The sequence below is a fragment of the Ips typographus genome, linkage group LG15 (assembly GCF_016097725.1).
Source record: "Ips typographus isolate SLU linkage group LG15, UJ_Ityp_2.0, whole genome shotgun sequence".
In the NCBI taxonomy this organism is placed as follows: Eukaryota; Metazoa; Arthropoda; class Insecta; order Coleoptera; family Curculionidae; genus Ips; species Ips typographus.
Window position 1 is genome coordinate 4991640 of NC_138436.1, and position 14855 is coordinate 5006494.

At 35.4% G+C, this 14855-nt stretch overlaps 1 protein-coding gene across 1 annotated transcript; it reads left to right on the forward strand.

Moving 5' to 3' along the window:
* Positions 1-168: 168 nt before the first annotated feature.
* Positions 169-11373, forward strand: LOC145738110 (uncharacterized). Its single transcript, XM_081992972.1, is given in 11 exon segments — positions 169-597; positions 4213-4321; positions 4391-4610; positions 5048-5387; positions 6647-6844; positions 6920-7060; positions 7127-7274; positions 8178-8918; positions 9123-9239; positions 9299-9390; positions 10597-11373. Coding segments are annotated over 11 exon segments (2940 nt in total). The 3' UTR covers positions 11002-11373.
* The last annotated feature ends 3482 nt before the right edge of the window (positions 11374-14855 follow it).

Genomic DNA, 14855 nt, shown 5'->3' on the forward strand with positions numbered 1-14855 from the left:
GAGCAGTTTGGGTTTCTACCTGGGAGGTCAACTGTGCAAGCGTTGCGCGCTGTAATATCTGGCGTTGTTGAGGGACTTGAGAGGGGTGAGCATGTGCGGTTGTCTCTTTATGACGTCTCAAAAGCATTTGATTGCGTTGACCACGTCCTACTGTTGAAGAAACTGACAATGATAGGTTTTAGTCCTGCTTGTCTTAGGTTTTTTGAATCTTATCTGCTGGACCGCTCTCAGTGCGTTGAGGCAAATGGGAGACTGTCCTCTGTCTTGCCGTTGAAGCGAGGTGTTCCTCAAGGATCAGTTTTAGGTCCTCTTCTTTTCATAATCTACATCAATGATTTTTCAGAGTATGTAAGGCCAGCCAGCTGCTATCTGTTCGCTGACGACACGACCGTTATGTCTGGCGGAGCTACGCTCTCGGAGCTGTTGTCTCGTTCTGGGGAGGTGCAAGCAAGGGTCGAGTCTTGGTTTTCTAATAATAAATTAATCTTGAATCACAGTAAAACTCAAGAGTTGATTGTGTCTACTTCGGACGTCGTGATTAAGGGTAGTAGCGTTACATTGTTGGGAATCACTATTGATGATCGTTTGAGTTGGAATGTGCATATTGAATGCCTTTCCAAGAAGCTTTCTACCGTCATATTTATGTTGCGACGTCTGAGGGACACATTGGAACTAAATGTTTTAAGAAGTGTATATTTCGCGTTGTTTCACTCTAAAATGCAGTATGGGATAACTCTTTGGGGTGGCTCTCCCCATTTTATTGTAATTTTCCGGCTCCAAAAAAGAGCGATCCGAACTATGTTGAGGCTTGGACCTAGAGAATCTTGTAGACAACATTTTAAAGATTTAAAAATCTTATCATTTCCATCTGAATATATGTTTGGCTGTATAATTGAAATTCATAAGAATAAGTCACGTTATACTATGCACTCTCAAGTGCATTCCTTTAATACCAGAAATGCTGGTTTGTTGCGTTTACCTCGCCGGCGACTTCAAGTTTCCGCTAAAAATTCCCCTAACTTGAAATTTTACAATAAGCTTCCTGATCGCTTTAAAGCCTTGGAGGGTTGTGCTTTTGAGAGGGCGGTCAAGCAGGTTTTTATTGACGCTTCGTTTTATTCGGAACAGGAATATTTTAATTATGTTTTTTAAAAAAAAGTGAGAATTGTTCTGTATGTAATTTTGTATTGGTATATGTGTGATGTATAAGTTTTATGAGTGCTAATGTTATATTTTAGGCTATTGGTATTGTTGACTTGCTGCACATACATTTCATGTATAATGTTGTCAAATAAATAAATCTAAATCTATATGTAGGTAAGGATTACACAATGTAAAAAAATATTTTTTTATTGTTTGGTTTAAAACAAATATAAAATTTTAAATTATGATACAATTTTTAAAGGAATTCTTGACTTGACTTTTTTTTGGAAACAATATTAGGTCTTATGTATTGTTGTAAATTCAATGCAAGTAGCGCTAAGTTGTAACTGCTTTTTTAAGAATTATTACTTTTCAGTAATAAGTAAGTAAGACTATTAAGAATGAAATAACTAAATAATAATGAAAGAAATTGTAAAATTCCGCAGGGATTTTTGATTACATCATTCAATGTATTTACAGTTTGTGTTGTGTATATGTATTTACAGTGTTTTCCAAAAGCGCCATCTGTGTGCGGCGAGTTGAGTAAGTTGTATTATATGATGTATATGAAAACATGAAGCGTTATTTTTATAGACACTTGACAAGTTAAAGACAAAACAAAGAGAAGGAGAGAGGGAAAATAGTGATAAGTTGATGAGTAAAATAATAATGTAGTATTTTCTGCGTCTGCGCGTAAAATGTCTCTACTTAATTTCTGTGATTTAATTATGCCAGATAAATGGTCCACATTTTCGTTTCAAATGGCGCTACGATCTCAACTTGAAACGCCAATTTAGAGCAAAAAATAGTTTTAGTTTATTATGTGACACTTACAGGGTGGTCCAAATTGATTGTAGAATACTTGAAGGGTAGAAAGTACATAAAAAATAAACGCCAAAGTGTCATATAAACAATGGTTGAAAAATGCCCCCTTTCGGAGCTAACGGCCCCTAAGTATATGCCCTAAGAAAAAAAAACTTTTATCTTAATTAATGAACTAAAATAAAACTCATATGAATCATCATTATCATTTATTTGAAGTAATCATTTGGCGTTTTCTTTTTTTCAATTTTTTTAAATAATCTGGACAGGTATTAATTTTTTCATTATGGATTAGCGTATAAAAATGACGGTATTTGAAAAACTATGCAAAATGAAAAGAAATGTTCAGACAAACTTTTATTAGGAAAAAGTATGGGCTACTACATGTGCCTCATCATAACGATCTAAAATTACAGCTTAAAGAAATTTAAAGCTGTCAAACTTTTTGAACAGCCCCCGTATTTGTCCACATTATTTTAAAAAACTGAAAACAATTCTAAATGACTACTTCAAAATGGTGAACATGCATGCCAAATGTCATTTGAGAAACTTTTTCGTCTAGGAATAAAAAATAAAAAAACGTTTTGTGGTTCGCTTTTAAGGTGCTCTAACTCCGCGAGAGGGCACTTTTTGACTACATCAGTTTATATGACACTTTGGAGTTTATTTTTAATATACTTTTCACTCTTGAATTACAATCAATTTGAACCACTGTTTATATTTACGAAAAAGGTTTTTTAAACCTATATGGATATATGGGTTATCTTGAAACCATTTGACTTATTTTATTTGACATAATATATTGACACTTTATTCTGCTAACGATTTCAAGTATGTTTCATAAATAATAACTATATAATATTTTATTTTTATTCATAATATGTATATCTACCTGCAACGGTTTTCGAGATATTGACGTATAAAAAATGACATTTTTACATTTTGGAATATCGCAGCTCCTAAGCAGAGCTCCTGAGTTAGAACAAAATGGCTTGCATGTTCCTATCTTAACTATTTCTGGTGTATACTAAAGGTCATACTGCAAAATTTGACAAATGTTCATAAAAGTAAGATAGAAACATATGCAAGCCGTTTTGTGCTAATATCAACCGTTTACCTGCTACGGCCTTCCAACAACACGACAAAATGTACGACAAATAAACTTTTTAGAAGAAAAATTATCGAGACCAAGTAGCAGAATCGGTTTTAGGAAGAAAAATGATGGTATCTTTTGCTTTATGTGACGGAGTATGAAACTTTAAATGCCAAGCGTAGCAAAACTGTGAATTAATAGTTAATAGTACAGTAGCGACTATTTTTTTTATGCCCTACTTGCCAAAGTATAAAACGGCAGAAGAGTGACTATTATTAATTACATTACGTTCACGAAACGGCTACTATAAAGTTATAAGCTTAAAAATAAAAATATATGTATTTGCTGAGGTCATACGTTGTATACTCCGGTTTATACCGGCAACCGGCAATAAAAACAATGTGCACCGGCTAATTGCTAAAAGCACCCTCCAAACTCCAGTTCCGACACCTAAAAAATGATCGGAGAGAAAGCCTACTAATTTCTTGCATGCTTGCATCCTTGTTTTTTAATTCTTCTTCTCTCGAATCTAATAGCATTTTCTATTGGTGATCGTTTAGAGTATTTCCGTCCTGCTCTATACAATTTCATTAAAACAATGCAGCACAATACGAGTTTCGCTATAAACATATCAATGGAAAACGTCATCAATTTCAAAAATGATTGAATTCATAACACCAAATCAATTATTAGAAAATTATGGGACAATTTTTAATACAAAAATCACTAATGGAAGCGAACTGTTTTTTTTCCTGATACCTGAAATCTTATTTTTCTATTGTTAGTTCATTTGGTTATGAATGCATATTCCCTATTCCCTGTTAAGGTAACATTTCCAGAAGTAACTAACTTCAGGTTTTTTGCCTCAAGCATCCAGCAGGAGTAGGAGAAAAAAGACCTGCAGTTTGAAGTAACGGAAACGGATAGATCATTTTATTCCGAATTGTCGAGCTTTATAGATGTGATAGATTTTTTATCCATTACCATCCAAGCCACATTTTGTTGAAAGCAATGAAAATTGCTCAACGATTTCGATCTGAAAGCGATTCCACACGATTTGCGATTATTATTTTTTTACAGAGAGTCTATTTAATCGAATTTTATCGAAATTTTATTTTTATTTGTTAATAATTTGTTGTCTAGATTTTTTTCAGTTAGATTCAGGAATCCCCCCAGAGCCATGGAACCAGCAAGGAGGAAGCGACCAAGGTTTTGCCATAACGGCTACTTCTACAAATTACGAGCAAATCATAATGGTAATCGGTGAGTACTCAAATATTGGTTCAGAATCATAGAACCGCCACAAACTATTATTAAATTAACCATTGTTTTCTTTGTATAGGTACTACACCTGTAGCCAATACCCTCACACTGGATGCTCAGCTTCAGGAAAACTACAAGGCGAAGGAGAATTCCAGGACATCAATCCCCACCACAACCATCCAAGAGTCGACGGAGCAGCAGCAGCCCAACTTTTGAGGACTCAGCTAAGAAATGCCTGTACTGTGGAGAGAGGAAACCTCAAGAACATTTATGATAGAATTGCCTTAAAGTAGGTGTACATAAAATATATTTTTTCTAATTTTGGCATAAAAAGTGACACTTTTCAAAACTGATTAGAGTGACAAAACGTTTTACTTTATGTAACTAGTTACATAAAGTGATACTTTATGTAACTAGTTATGAAAAGTTCATTTCATCACTCCCTGTTTTTATGCATTTCCGTAGAAACATATGGGCGACATCCATCATAACATGTCGTTGTCACTGTTTATACAAGGTGCTATGAAAGTGAATATTTGTGTTAAATCACTGTAAAAGATGGTTTTTACCGCTTTTTGGTCAAAATTAGAAAAAATTATGTATGTAACACGTTTCGAAAATGTCTTATTGTGTGAAAATCGATCTTTTCGTAACTGGTTACATAAATAGCTATTTATATTATAAATAAAGAAAAAAAATATAGTAATAATCTGATTTTTCTTGCAGCAATGTCGAAGGAGCTGAATTGGTTACATTCAACTCCATCAGACGTTCAATGAGGAGATGGCGGCAGATTAACACACCACACATTCCCCAAACGCTAGCGGAGTTGTCCCAGATTTTGAATACAGGTGAGTGGCCCAGATACAGCAACTGTGCTAGTGGTTTGTTTTTTTCAGGATCTGTGAATGCTGGAGACGCTGAAGCTATTATATTTGGAAACGCCGACTTTCTACAGAACTTCGTGGACTCCCAATACACCTTTATAGATGGCACCTTTAAAGCTGTACCGAGAAGACCAAGATTTTCCCAGATACTAACCATTTTTGGAACATGCATGGACCATGTAAGTTTCATTAAGTTTTTTAAATTGAATTGTGTTTAATAATAATATTACTAAAATATTACTCACCCTTGCTTGAAATGTGACATAACTCTTAAAATTTAAAAAAACAAAATTTTCTGTATGAAATCAAAAATTACTTAACAGCATTCTGGTAAAAATAATAAAATACAATTTTTTGTCACATTCTAAATGTTAATATCCCAACAAGACTGAATAATATTGTGATATCAATTTCATGGAATATACACTGTATTACAAGACTCACAGATAAGCACACTGGCATGTTATGTTGTCATTGTCATACAGAAAATTTTTGCTAGATATAAAATTTTTGGTTAAATATTTTATTTTTTTATAATTGATTTTATGGATTATGAACAACTTACCATGAATATGATTTGTGTCGTCTGTTTGTGCCATGTTCATTGTTTTATCAAATAGCAACAAAGCCAGTGGTGGTACAAATTCTTAGTCAAACAACTGTCTGCCACACCACATCAAGTAAATATAATATGTTACTTTATTGCTTATATTTTTCCTTTACAGTACAGTAAATGTAATGTATTAGCACTTTTTTACACAGTGCAAGGTAACTGATGAATTGAAAGATTTTAAACACAAAAATAATATTAATTTTGATCTTGTGATCATAGAAAAGCAACTTTTAAATCCTTTAATTTCTGAAGTAAAATATAGGTCAAAGCACTTTCACCTATTACAACATCACTGCCACTAGTACCATATTCTATAGTATAATTATTATAGCTGGATACAAATTCACTATTTTAACAGTAAATTTGTCAATCGAAATTGGTGCATGTATGGTTTATAAATTTAATTAAATTTAAAGCCAAAATTGAAAAACCTGTCCCTTAGGAGTACAATAATGGGAGTACCATTTATTGACTCTGTTGACAGGGGACACATGACAGTACGGTACTGACGGCAGTGACGGCCAGTACTTACTAGTGCTGTTTGGTTTTGGTTTTTGTATCTAACTAAACTATATGATTTTTATAGTATGTTGGTTTCAGGGTTTATAATATTAACAAATTTTATTCTCTATAGTCTATATTGTGATCTTGGAAACACAGCAACTACAGAGGAGTTAATTATGAAAAGTTTTAGAGGCTTCAGGCTTAACAAAAATGAATTTTTGACAAGCTCTGGATAAAAATTTAATTATACTGTATTATCTGATGGCCTAGTGTCTACTTCATAAACCTTTTATTATTGAGTATTTTCTGTTTTTTAAATAGGCATTTCCCTTGGTCCATGTATTCATGGCTAACCGGACCAGGACACTCTATGACGCAGTATTTGACTACATCGCGAGGACCTTTCCAACCTGCATCCGAGGGACTGTCGTTACGGACTAGGAAGTGGGACTATACGAATCAGTGAAGGCAAGATATCCAGATGTGACTCTACAAGGTTGTTTTTTTCATTATTGCCTGGTATGCATAAATGGTGTTATTATTTGCTGTTTGTAGAAAAATTATGTTAAAAACACTGGTTATTTTATTTGTAAGGCTTTAATGCGCAAGGCAAAGGAACTAGGTGTAACCCGGCAAATTCAAGAGGAGGCAGCCCATAAAGTTTACCTGAGGAAGCACTACGCGTTGGCACTTCTACCTGCGGACAGGATTATAGATGCATTTAATTCGTTACAGGTTCTGTCCATATAACGGATATTGATAAAGAGCGATTAAGCTACTTACAATTTTATCTGTTATTAGGATCGGGAACGGGAACCAATTTTCGGCGAATTCAGGAACTACATCAGACGACAGTGGATTGGACGAGTCACCCCCCAACATTTCAGCGTTTACGGACAGAGGCATCGGACGAACAACGTGATGCAGGCTTACCACAGGCGGCTAAACAGTGAGCCGGTCATCCTGGTGTCTGGGACTTAATAGGTAATTTTGAATACAATGTTTTTCACATTTCTGGTATACATTGGAGCTAGGTCAATTGGAGCGACATCCGCAAGTTTTCAGGGTTGCCAAGAAGAATGTACTTTTCGACGCACGGATAAGGCAGGCATGGGACAAATTGGCCGATGGACGTTTTACAACTGGAGATTTTTTGAGGCTAGTACCTTTAGTTATATTTTAAAAGGATTAAAAATATTAAAAAATGCACTGTTTAGGCAAGCGGTACACTTTGTACAAGGCATGGAGGGACAGCTACAAATGTGGAATAACGTGGATGAAGCCGCTGACATCGAAGGAGCAGGACAGCAATTAGTGGATTTGTATCAACAATTATTTAATAACCCTATTCCTAATCAACTTCCTCTTCTTGTCCCTCTCCAACTCAAAAATGTCCCTCAAAAACATTACCAAATCCTAGATAATCCGCCGCTTCTTGTCCCTCTCCAATGCCCAAATGTCCCTCAAAACCATTACCAAATCCAAAATAATCCTCCGCCTCTTGTCCCTTTCCAACACCCAAATGTCCCTCAAAACCATTACCAAATCCTAAATAATCCTCCGCCTCTTGTCCCTCTTTAACACCCAAATGTCCCTCAAAACCCTCACCAAATCCTACATGATCCTCCGCCTCTCATCCCTTTCCAACGGCCAAATGTCCCTCAAAACCATTACCAAATCCTAGATAATCCGCCGCTTCTTGTCCCTCTTTAACACCCAAATGTCCCTCAAAACCCTCACCAAATCCTACATGATCCTCCGCCTCTCATCCCTTTCCAACGGCCAAATCTCCCTCAAATCCTAAATAATCCCCCTCCTGTTGCCCCCTTTTTAAATGAACCTCCCCCTCTAGCTCCTTTCCAACGACCCGTCGTTCATCCTAATCCAGTTCCAGTTGAACCCCTAATACTTAATCCCAATCCCGACCTAAATCCTGATGAACCTTTAAGATCCCCATCGGCTTTTTATCTCCCCGATTCGCCTCGTCGCGAGCCTCTTCCTCCCGACCCAATTATTCCTCCACCCAGTCCTCCTCCTGAAATACTTAATCCCGATCTCGACCTAAATTCTGATGAACCTTTAAGATCCCCATCTCCTTTTTATCTCCCCGATTCACCCCGTCGCGAGCCTCTTCCTCCCGACCCAATTATTCCTCAACCCAGTCCTCCTCCTGAAATACTTAATCCCGATCTCGACCTAAATCCTGATGAACCTTTAAGATCCCCATCTCCTTTTTCTCTCCCCGATTCACCCCGTCGCGAGCCTCTTTCCCCCAACTTGAATAATCCTCCAAGTCCGATTCAACTAAGGCACAATTTTAATTTTCCAGAAATACCCGCCCAAATTGAAAGATTTTTCGCCGCCTTGACGGATAAACTGCCTAGTGTTGACCCATGGGTTCCAGCCTTAAGCCGGGTACATACTTGTACCTCGTCTCGTATCGAACGCCATGCCGAACCGAACCGCGAGCAGTCTGGAGGACGTCGGAAAAAACGTCACCGCGAACCTGATAAGCGTTGCGAAACGCGGCGCGCCACGTTCCGGAGCTTGTCGGTATTTCGACGAAACATCAAAAGAGTGGTTGCGGTACGGCGTATGCAAGTCTGGACGTGCACTGTGCAGTTTTGATATTTGGTCAGTGCTCAGTCAACATTCAGTTGTACATGCGACATGGAGTGGTCCGACGAAAATATTCTGTTTTTAATTGAGTTGTACAAAAAACATGAATTATTATGGAATTTAAAACATCTATTATATTAAAACAAAATAAAAAAACATGATGCGTGGACAAATATAGCTGAAGAATTAGATACAACTGTGGATGAATGTAAGAGAAAAATCACAAACGTGCTTTCATCTCTGCGGCGGGAGAGAGCAAAAATTAAAAAAAGTACTGGAACTGGAACTGGAAAAGGTGGGTTTATTTAATTGTTTTTATAACAGTAATGAATTCATTCTTTTACTTATTTCTAGGAACTGATGAAATTTATCAAAGTAGCTGGTTTGCTTATAAAAGTTTGACGTTTCTTCACGATAAGAATAAACCACGAACAACTTTAAGTACGGTAAGTCGAAATATGTTTTTTTTTTTATTTCTTACAGCCATATGTATAAGTAGAGCAGGAATTTGACGTTTTTTTCGAATTTTTACGCGTATTCATCTTGCCATTCAAGGCGATTTTCAGTTTGAAAATATTGTGATAATTCTTCGCGAATTTCCTGGGCACTTTTACACGATTTTCGTGGAACATTCCTAAGAGGAAGAAATGAAGTCGTTTCTTCATCGCTGGCGGTCCTTCTCCAGCTGCCTTCAATAATGTGGCCATCTACTTCCGTATCAAATGTCCCGGGAGGTGTATACATGTTTATAGAATTACAACTTCTTAAAAAATTGTGTAAATGAACTACAGTCATTACTATTAGCTCGGCCTTTTCTGGTTCCAGTAGTAGGGGCTTCCGAAGAACTCGAAAAACGGCTGAAGAAATGCCAAATACATTTTCCACAACTCGGCGTGCTCGACACAAACGATAATTGTATACTCTTTTCAAGGATCCTTTAGAATGCACCCCCGGAAAAGGTTTTATGAGGTTTTCAGACAAAGCAAAAGCTTCACCACCGATAAAAAAATAAGGAACGTCTGTTTGCCTTCCATTTAAAGGTTCAGCTTGAGGAAAACACAATGAATTTTGTTCTAATTTCTTGTAAAGTTGGCTCTGTTTAAAAACACCACCATCTGAAATTCTTCCTTGACATCCAGCGTTTGCGTACAAGAAGTTATAATTGGCATCTACCACAGCAAACAGGACAATACTAAAAGTACTTTTATAATTGAAATATTCGCTGCCGCTATTGATAGGAGATTGAAGAACAACATGTTTGCCATCCAAAGCTCCCAGCCAATGCGGAAAGTTCCACATTTTCTCGAACTGCTCAGCAATGGTTAACCATCCGTTTTGTGTTGTAGGCACCTAAAAAATAAGTTTCAAAATAAGTAAGGTTTGAAAGTAGTGGTTAAATGATTGATTACTGCGAAAACTATAACTATTTTTTTATAAAAGGAAAAAAGTTTAGTAAGCAGCTTATAACTAGAAAGAAAAAATGTATATGGAGTTTTTCCTCAAAAATGTAATGCAGAAATGATCAAAGATAGTCGATAGTGGTTCACATTTTTGCGGAAAAACCCATAAGATGAAAATCTTATTAATATCTATGCGTTTCAATTTCAAGCTTGAGGCTTTTTGTTAATCACAACTATTATTGCTAATTGCAGATTCCCGATGATGGCTTGGAATCTGAAAATCCAGCAGCTCTACCTACTGACGATCCGCCTCCATCTCTTGACGATCCACCTAGCAACAATACTCAGGAACAGTCAACTCTTCGTAATATTTCGGGCACAATTCCGAAAAGAACGAAAAAGTGCAATGCCCAAGAACAAAGATTAGAGAAGGCTTTCAACATTCTTGAAGCCTCTGCTTCAAAAAGCAAAGAAGAAACCGAGTGCGAAATTTTTGGAAAATTTATAGGAAAGAAGCTTGAGTATTCATCTACGACCAGAATCAGTGTACAGCAAGCAATTATGAACATTATGTTTAGTGCAGATAGAGGGCATTATGAACCACGCTACGTCACCCTATTCAATCCAACAAGACTTCGTCGTATCCAACATCCTTGAACCGTTCATCCCAATACTCTGTACCATCATGTTCTTACACACCCAATTTCGAGCAATTTCAGCCAAATACAATTACTTCGCCTACATTATCATACGGGTACGATTCCACATCTACTTCACAACCACCTGATTATTCGCAAAATGTATACTCTCCCGGCACCACAACAGCAACAAGTAATTTTACCGTCCCCATACATCAAGAAATTCTCTCACCATCAGCAAGGACTGCCTCATCAGAAGAATCCAACTTCGGATCTCACTTACAAGATCTAGTACAAGCGGCCCTATCTCCCTGATCTATTTTGTTGCATTAATTACACTGATATGTTCATTAATAAAATGGCAAATTATTAAAGAACCTTAAATATATTATCACAATCTGTTAAACTTACTCACCTGAACATTTTCTCTTAATACCTCCAGTAACGCTGCACACACTTCTGGAATTATCTCACTAATAGATTGCTTAGAAATTCTGAATAAATATTGCAAGCTAGTATAAGAGTCTCCTGTTGCTAGAAACCGCAGTGACTTAGAATTTCAAAAATGAAATTTAGGTTTTTTAAAAAAAAAATTATTTTGCCAAGAAGCGAATACAAAGGATGGTACTAAAGAACTAACTACAATCATGCTTAACCTATATTTAATACATTTGCATTTGCTGAGCTTGCATGGGAATATAAAATAGGCGAATAGCATGGGAACTTAACTAGCTAAGCAGAATTAACATTATCGTGGGAATGTAACTCCTCCCCTCTAAGATGAAAGCACATAACATAAAAATGTGGTTTCACTTTTTCAAAAAATGTCATTTTCGGGATTTACATTTTCCGGCACTTTTTTACACTTTTTTACAACTTTTTTGTAAATGAAGTACACTATTAGGCTCGCGAAAACTACATATAACGCGATTGTCCACAAACTAACCCGATTCACATAAACACTGGTTGTAGCTTCTTGAAGCGTTTTCTTCTGAAGTTGAAGATTTTCCTTTAACTCATTGGTAGTTTTGAGATTGATTATGTCAAGATCCAGTGACGGTGGCTCGTACATTGATTGATTATTGGTAATCAAAGACAGTTCAAGTTTTGGCAGTGTAACTTGATTGAATGTTAACTGGCTAGGTTTGTGACTTTCCAATATAATCGATTGTATTTGTAATTTACAATCGATAGGTACTTCGATTAAATAAGATCCAAATAATGGAATTGTTGTTTTGTCATGATTACAGTCAGCGGTACTAACAAGTCGTTTTGGTATGGTTACGATCCATTTTCCATCGATAACTTTGGTAACCTGAGGCGTTGATAACTTCAACTGGAATGGATGACAGGAAGTAACATTCTGGCTGTGGCTGATTAGTTGAACTTCACAAGGTGGAAAGTTATCTAATGCATTCATATGGGTGTTCTGACACAAGTAATTGTTGTCAATCATTTCTTCGCATTTCTCTTCCAAGTAAACGTATCTCTGGTCGTTGAGAGCTAAATACGGTTTATGTGGAATGTTGACAATGAATTCTTGACCATTAGGCACAGGAACAGGATGCACGCTGAAGTATTGGTATACATCCAGTTCAACAAGTGGAAGCTCAATTATAAAAGTCAAATTGGTATTCTTTTGATAGCCTTTAATCTTTACTAGTTTCTCGATTAATAGAATGTTTTCTATATTGGCGGAAACTGGTAATTTTTTGTCAGTTACAAGATTTTCGATTGACTGAACCTCTTTTAAGAACGCTTTAGGATCCACCATCGAATTATGCATTATATTTAGTTTAGCAAAAGTTATTGCAATTTCTACTTTATTAAGAATATCATAAATTGATTGATAAATTGATGATATTTGATTGATTAATGTAAAAGTCGTAAAGTAGTATCTCAGATTGTCACCGAGAAGTTTTGCTTCTTTAATGCTTTGCTCGATTTGTATTATTCGTGATCTTAAAATTATTTCATTATGCGTAATATTAGATATTAAGCCTTGAAATTTATCAATGGTCGATTCCATTAACGTAATTTGATTAATTGCGTCTGATTTTAATCGGTTTTGGTTATCTTGCAGAAGTCTTATTTTCTGATCGATATTTTCCGCATCAGTTTGGTCCATGTTTCCAGTGATACATTTTATAAATGATCCAAGAGGATTTAACAGGCCTCGTTTACTTCTTTTCATGTTATACATGGGCAAAATTTGACTTATTTGTTCTTCAATTCGTGTTTCTAGTGTGTGTATGGATGTTAGTGAATTGGTGTATTCTTTGTCAAGTGTGTCATTTGCTCTTAAATGTTTTGTCAAAGTGTTACTTTTGGTCTTAATTGATTGAAACTGGTTTATTATCGGTTCTAAATTGATAGTTTGTACAAAAGACCAGTTGTCATTTATTATCTTTGCGGTTCCCAGTTTGAATGGTAATATTCCGGGTTGATTGTTTAGATCGTAAATTTTTACATTTGTCCCGAAGGTCCAACTCCATCTGAAACAATATTTTTAATTTTTGTTTCATTTATGTGAATTGTTTCCTGTTTCTTTGTTTTTGGATTTTCAATTCTTATTTTATTATTTGGAAGAATTTCTTTAAGAATGAATGGACCCAAAAATTTATTTTTAATTTTACTTGATCTAGTGTTTGATTTTTTATAAATTTGGCAACCTATATTTAAATCTCGATTAGATCGTTTTTCATTAATTTTATCAATTACTTTCTCTTTTACTTGTCTTGATTTTTCAGCGACAGTTTCGTACAAGATTTGCGTATTATTTTTATGGTTATTAATATAATCCGTATAAACGTGGGATGGTATTAAGTTCATGGGATCTCTAGAGTCAGTATGACCTAGGACAAGTTCAAATGGTGTGAACTGTGTTTTGCTGTGGATTGTGCTGTTGTAAGCAATTACAGCGTATGGCATTAACTTTGTTACGTCAGAGTTGGGATCAGTTTCCTTTAAGATTCGAATGTGCTCAATTAAAGTCGAATGCAATCTTTCAATTGGAGAATTTGACTCATGATGATAAGGGGTTGTAAAATGGATTTGGATGTTGTGAGCTTCTAGTAGTCCTTTCACCACTTCATTCTGAAATTCAGATCCGTTATCTGATATAATTTGTTGAGGGATTCCAAAGAATTGAAAAAATTGGATTAATTTGTCCGCACATGATACTGCATTTCCATCATAAGGTAACGCTTGTGCAAGTTTGGAAAATTTGTCAATGATTGTGAGAAATTTTTGTTTTCCAATTAGAAAAGTATCAATGTGAATTATTTCAAAAGGTTTCTTTGGAGTTTGGGTTAATATCAAAGGTTGATTTGAAGGTTTCCTATCATACTTTGCGCGTTGACATATTGGACAGTTATTGATGTAATTGGTAACATCGGTTTTTAATGACTTCCAATAATAGTTTGCTTTTAAAAACTTTAATGTCTCCTCAATTCCTCTATGATTTGTTTTACTTTCATGTCGATATTTAATCATGAGTTCCCTTTCGTCAGGCTGAACATTATTGACTAATTTGGAACATTCAATAAGTTTCAAATTTCTAAAATAGTTACTCATGCATCTTTGAAAGTAAACACGAAGATTTTTGGAATGAAAATAGATATAAGTATTTTTAGCAACTAGATATTCTTTTAAGAAATTTCCGATAATTTCCAAATTTGTTGGTAATGTTGCGTTAATAATACGATTTCCATCAAAATTTTCCGTTTCGATTTTTTTATAAGTGTCGTATGGAGATTGTTTTACAATTATTTGATGTAACTTATTATTTATTATTTCATCTAGTACAGTCATATTAGTGAAATTATCGATGTCATTGACACTATGTGTTGTTTCACTTAGATTAGAACTTTC